The sequence below is a fragment of the Micropterus dolomieu genome, linkage group LG08 (assembly GCF_021292245.1).
Source record: "Micropterus dolomieu isolate WLL.071019.BEF.003 ecotype Adirondacks linkage group LG08, ASM2129224v1, whole genome shotgun sequence".
NCBI lineage: Eukaryota > Metazoa > Chordata > Actinopteri > Centrarchiformes > Centrarchidae > Micropterus > Micropterus dolomieu.
Window position 1 is genome coordinate 13410196 of NC_060157.1, and position 6795 is coordinate 13416990.

At 38.8% G+C, this 6795-nt stretch overlaps 1 protein-coding gene across 2 annotated transcripts in view; it reads left to right on the forward strand.

Annotated features, from left to right (window-relative positions):
* eif2d (eukaryotic translation initiation factor 2D) overlaps positions 1-4649 on the forward strand; it is a 12645-nt gene extending 7996 nt beyond the window's left edge. For both annotated transcript variants that reach the window (XM_046057533.1, XM_046057532.1), the window contains 5 exons: positions 1770-1859; positions 2351-2446; positions 3193-3313; positions 4177-4351; positions 4467-4649. In XM_046057533.1, the coding sequence (XP_045913489.1) occupies positions 1770-1859; positions 2351-2446; positions 3193-3313; positions 4177-4351; positions 4467-4537 (553 nt within the window). In that variant the 3' untranslated portion in view covers positions 4538-4649. The remainder of the gene's footprint in view (positions 1-1769; positions 1860-2350; positions 2447-3192; positions 3314-4176; positions 4352-4466) is intronic.
* Positions 4650-6795: the final 2146 nt, after the last annotated feature.

The following is a 6795-nucleotide window of genomic DNA, read 5'->3' on the forward strand; positions in this document are numbered from 1 at the left end:
TCCCCCCCCCCCCCCCCCCCCAGGTATCTCTGATCTCAATAACAGAGCCATCATTCATATGGCATTCACCACAGCACATGATGCTGGACACCCCTCAAGCCATATTCACTCTACTCCCATGTGGTTGCAGATACAAGACACTCAACTGGAAAAAGGCCTGTTTGTTCCCCTTGCAAAATTCCAAAGCTAGCTCACAGTAACACACTATGTATTCTGTACAAATGTTGTTGTATGTCAATGTATCTATGTTCTTCACATAATGCTCACTCTGTGGAAACAAACTTCCCATTTGTGGATACTAAAATCTGTCTATGAAGATTCTCAGTCATCCAGGTCATAGTAATCCAACGAAGGTTAAAGTCAAGGGCAACTGGACTTGGTTGAAGATACTGGAAGATGTTTCCCACACACACAGACCAATATCACACACACAGACCAATATCTACTTTTCGATTCACACCACCCACTGGAGCACAAGCTAGGGGTCATGAGAACACTGCACCACAGAGCGGAAAACATACCAACAAATGCCCAAGCCAGAGAGAAGGAACAGAACCACCTGAAGGGGGCACTTACAGCCTGTGGATACCCTAAATGGACCTTTGTGAAAACAGCCACAAGATCCAAGAAGAACAAAACTACAGGGGAGGAGGAGAAGAAGGTCAAACGCAACAACATTGTGATTCCATACGTGTCTGGAGTATCAGAGAAACTCAGGAGGATTTTCAACAAACACAACATCCCTGTGTTTTTTAAACCCAAGAACACACTAAGACAGATGCTGGTACACCCCAAAGACCGCACACCAAAACACAAGAAAAGCAATCTAGTGTATGCGGTCCAATGCAGTGAGGAATGCACAGACCTGTATATTGGGGAGACTAAACAACCACTACACAAACACATAGCTCAACACAGAAGGGCCAACTCCTCAGGTCAAGACTCTGCAGTCTACTTACATCTGAAGGACAGAGGACACTCGTTTGAGGACCACCAGGTGCATATTTTAGACAGAGAAGATGGATGGTTTGAAAGAGGTGTCAAGGAAGCCATCTACACCAGGGTCGAGAAGCCGTCATTGAACAGGGGAGGGGGTCTACGCCACCACTTATCCCCCACTTACAATGCTGTCCTTTCATCACTTCCCAGGAAACTCAACAAACGTAACCTATTGGCCTCAGGTGAAGATACCAACGATGGTCGTTCAGTCTTGGCCACAGGTAGTCTTAACGACTGTAACGACTGTCGTTACAGCAACCAGGCACACTAATGAACCAGGAGACAGTAGTTAGTTTTAAAATGAAACATATTTACATATTCATAGATTCTAGATATTTCAATGAGAGAGAAGGAGTAAATGTAATTTTAAGTTTTAACAAGCTCATGTAATATTTTCTGTTTTTGAAAAGAAAAAAAGTAATTATTATTTCAAGCAGAGTTGTTGTGAATTCTTTAAATTTCTTAAAATATGTCTGGGAGGGACACAATTTTGAACTGTATGTATTTTTGGTTTATTTTTGTGTATTTTGAAGAACCATCTAGCTTAAGCTATAAATGCTATGGCATTAGTCCATATTATATACTTTTCCCTATATAAATAAACATTAAATACATAAAATAAATTATTATAAATAATCTGTTTTGCCAACTTTTATCTTTGTTTTTTAAATTGGTGTAAAATTCTGTAGCATTACTAATATACTACAACTTAAATATTGATATATTTCTTACAAATGCACATTTATTCTTGTACTTTGGTGCCCATACAGGAAAGGAACAATACTGCAGCCTGCTGAAGTGAGATATATTGTCACAGAGTATGTGAAGAAGAATGAACTGGTGGATGAAAGAAATAAGAAGTAAGTGGATGTAGATGTTTAAATACTATAAGAGGAAATTGGTGTGCTATTGAGTCCATTGTTTGAAACCACAGATATCAGAACATATCGTCATTGTTGCTGCCACCAGAGTATATTAATGGATTTCCATTTCACAACAATACATAAGAGGAGGAGGAACCACTGAAGTCACAGAGTCCAGTTTGAGTTTAAATTTAACCAGTGGCTGCAGTGGTAAAAGGTCAGCATTAATGGCCACTGAACAAATACAGAGCTGACCCCGGGCCATGTGATGTTATAATTGGCTAAAATGCTTAAATGTGACTCCGAGGCTGAAGAGACATCTCATGTTTCCTTTTAGGTTCTGAAAGTTGTGGATGTTTTGATGTGAAACAAATTGATAATGAATAACAGAACTGGGATGGCTTAACAAGGCAGCATGCTCCCTGTTGAGTGCCATCTACGCACATTATGGTTTGCTTTGGTCAATGCTTTTCTCCACCTCTGAACAGTTACGTGACCATAAACCCTACTCTGTGTGACTGCTTGCTGGAGAAGTCTGAGTACCAGGAGGTAGAGTCTCTCAAGTGGGATGACCTTTTTAGCAGGTTAAGACTTATTTTGTTTTCTTATTTAGTTTTTTAAGGGATCTTGTACAAGATAAAACATAGTTGTACCCCACTCATGTTTACACTCTATAGTCTATAGATTTGCCTTCAAATCCTTGTAAAGAATTGGTCTGTGAAAGCAGTAAAATTTTTTACATTTTTAGTCGTGCTAAGTCTACAAAGCACAAGTACACCACTAAAAAATTTGGTAGAAATCACTTTTGTTAGTGTAGAGGGTCTACATCTCCACTAAAAAAAACCCTACAGAGATACCACATGGAGACCATTATAACTGAGATTGATCAGGTTGGTCAATAGAGATTATTGATAGTAAAGACAACATGAAGCAAGATGAAGAACAGCCTAGTGATATTTTTCTTTTCAGTAACGCAGGACAAAGTTATATTTTGTGATCTAGCAAAGCATTTTTCCGTGCAGTCCTTATTACTTAGGGTGAAAAAGGACTACACGGCTTACTAATCATTTCCTTTTGATGCTTTTGTATTTTGTAATTTAGTTAGCAAAGCTATTTCCACTGCAAACCTTTACATCTTTGCTCTCTATGAGAAAGTGAATGAAAGAAGTGTAAATGCAGCTTTAGTTTACTTGGTCATCCTGTGCTGTACATTACTGCGCTAGATAGGCAGATGGATAGATTAGCAGACCCGATTCAGCAGTATCTCCATGAGCCTATTTCTGTCTATCATCTAACTTGTAGATTAAACAATGCCACCTCATTTTCACAGGACATTGGGGAGAATGCAGGAGTGCTATCAAGTTGTATTTCCTGGACAAGCACCCATAAAAAAGAAGGGCCACATCGAGCCCATAGACATCTCTGTGGCTTCTCGAGGCTCAAATAAGAAGGTGACTTTGGTACAATCCTTTAACTTCTCAGCTGTAGATCAGCAGTGATTTCCTCCAAATTCGTTCTACCTCTGTTTGACAAGTTTAACAAAAGTAGGAGTTTACGGCCATGCTAGCGGCTCTGTGAGGCTGAACTTAGGCACAGCTGTGCTTTGTGCTAAATAATGGTTACGTTGTTCACCATCTTAGTCAAGTGAGTTAGCATGCTAATTAGCAGCAAACACAAGTACAAGTACAACGGAGCCTGAAGGGGATGTCAGTTTTGCAGCTATTTGGTTTCGATCCCCAAAGGTATTACAGTTCATTCCGATGGTCATGAATAAATTCAAAGTCGCAACAAATTGGCTCGTATATGTACTGAGCGAAACGTTTTACAGTTGAATATTAAACTTGAAAGTGCTCCCTGTTTGTACAAACCATGTAATGGAGACAGTTTGTACAAACCATGTAATGGAGACAGTTTTGTAAATGACCTTCAAACATACCTTGCTTGGAGGAGCAAAAAAGACTGACGTCTTGAGGAAGAAAGCAGCTCTTCCAAGCACCGAATGCAAATAGAGAGCCATGTTAGGTTGTTCAACTGTAAAATGTTCCGAGTAGTACATATATGAGCATATTCTATTAGCATAAGCTAATGGTTTTCCAAGACACTAAGGTGTGTTATCTAAATGATCTAAAACACTCATACTAATAACAATATGTAAAAAGCTAACTGTGAAAAGTAAATGGTAGTGTTACTGTAGAGTTGACAGGAAGTAAACAGATGTGCAGTTCATAAAACAGACATACATCACACTAAAATGTGTAGAAAGTAAAAGTAGAGAATTGTTGTAGATCTAATTGTTTCCATATGCTACCTGTAGGTGACTCTAATAAAGAACCTGGAAGTGTACGGTTTGGATCCTGCAGCCGTGGCCACTGCTTTGCAGCGCAGAGTCCAGGCCAGCTTCGTCTTACAGCCCATCCCTGGAGCCAAGGACAAAGTCCTGGTCCAGATCCAAGGCAACCAGATTCATCAAGTCAGCAATTTGCTGCTAGGTTTGAGATTAATAATACTTAAAATAGTATGTTACAATTTTTCTCATTTGATTCTGTCACTGGCTTTATTTGTAGAAATAAATTATTTTTGTGTAATGTTTTATTTCAATTTCAGATCATTATCAAATTCCTCGCAAGTACATCCAAGGACTAGAAAAAGCTTCAAAAGGAGGCAAGAAGAAGTAGCATTTCAACCTGCAATACCAACCATTTACTGTCTTTAAAGCTGCTTTACTGTATGTAAACACAACAACAACAAACTTTCATTCATGCAATAAAGTTGGTTTACTGTAATGTCTGAAGGTTGATGACTGAATCTGTTAGTCTTTGTTGTTCTGATTTCGCTCCCAAGGAGAAAAGTTATTGACGGGATCATTTAAACCAGACGAGCATTCTTTCACTGCACGGTAATTAGTTTCTGATGGTGAAGGGAACTTTTGAATGTTTGAAAGAAAACTACTCTCAGGTTTTGACATTTAAAACCATCAGATTAAACATTCATTGAAACAGATCAAACACTGATGTCAGCATGTAAGTCTTATACCCACTTTATTGCTGTGTACAGAATTGTTTATAGTTTCAGCAGTAAAAGCATTTTAGAGGATGGTTTCAATGTAATAAACACGTTTTATTAGATTACATTACAATGTTTCTCAAATCATTTGATGTAATTTCTCCAGTGTTAGGTTAATGTTTTCAAAACAATTACAAGATTTATTGTTAATTTTTAACAACATAAATTTATTTAAAAACTATGTGGTGCTGTTCATGCAGCTGTTTTCAGCTTTTAACATTTTATTGTATTGTTATAGTTTGCCAATGAAGCATACTTTTGCATGAAACATTTTTTGGGGGGGAGGGGGGAGCATTTAATGCAATGTTAAGAGTGCCGACAGTGGAGAAGGTCCAGGAAATGAGGGGAGACAAGGGGAAGGACCAAAGCTGGATGTAAACCAGGGACATTGCTGTTGATGGCCTGTGCCAAAACTACTAGGCCTCTTGGGTGACTCCATATAGCAATGCTAAACCTGTATTTCCACATTTTCACCTGGAAACATTTGAGCATCAAGGTCCTTGCTCAAGGGATCCATGGCCTTGGTAATAGGATTAGAGGAATTCTCCCCCCCCCCACCACCGTTCTTAAACCAGCCAGCAGCCACATATGTAGTTGCTGTTGTGAAGTAGTGGGATACCTGAAAGTCCAGATAAATGGTTCTAATTTATCACATATAGCACATTCAAAGATATTTTTGATTTTTCATTTATGCAAAACACTGGAGACACAAAGAAGCATGGGTACAATAAAGTAACCAAAACGTGCTTTAATCAAGGCAGCATTTTGTGCGGTGTTTCTTAGAATTACAAACTGCGTTGCATTGGAGAACTCACCACACCAAAGGAAATTTTATATTTCTCCTGCAGTAAATTCTTTCAAGCTCCTCACAGGATTTGCCATAATTCTTAATTTGATTTTGGTTTGTTTTTGTCAGGAATTTTTTTTTTTTTTAGTTAAAGATTGAACTTTAACTGAGGCTGTATGCAATTATACAGCCTCAGTTATGTTGAGGTCTGGTCTCTATGGTGACCAATCTAGTGTTCCAACTGCAAACTCGCTTCCCTAGTCTTTATCATGTTTGCAGTGTTTTTGAAAATGTGTTGGTGGTAGAAGCTGGAATTTGTGCCAATCTGTTGTTTCCCTGAAGGCAATCAATATTTATTTATTGCTCTGTCCAGATTTTGTCCCCTGAAATTTTGCCTGTACTTTCAGGTTGATTTTCTTGCCAAAATCTCCCTGAACTGTATCTTTTTATTGTTAGAGAAGATCAGAGGGGACAAAAATGTCAACTCATCTGAGTCTCCTTCAGTTATGCTGCCTTTAGAAATAAATAAATATATACGTGTATATAACCTCAGCAAAAAAAGAAACGTCCCTTTTTCAGGACACTGCATTTTAAAGATAATTCTGTAAAAATCCAAATAACTTTAATGTAAAGGGTGTAAATAATGTCTTCCACAAAGAATTAATGAACATGCACCTGTGGAACGGTCGTTAAGACACTAACAGCGGGCCGACAGGAGGCAATTAAGGTCACATTATAAAAACTTAGAACACTAAAGAGACCCTTTGTACTGGTTCTGAAGAAGACGAAATAAAGATGCTCAGGGTCCCTGCTTATCTGCATGAACGTGCCTTGGGCATGCTGCAAGGAGGCATGATGTCTGTTGATGTTGCCAGGGCAATAAATTATAATGTCTGTACTGTGAGATGCCTAAGAAAGCACTACAAGGAAACAGGAAGGACTGCTGATCATCCTCGCAGCGGCAGACCACATGTAACAACACCTGCGCAAGACCACAGGGCCACACCAAATACTAATTGCTACTTTTGATTTTGAGCCCCCTTTTTTTCAGGGACACATTTTTCCATTCCTGTTGCTGACATG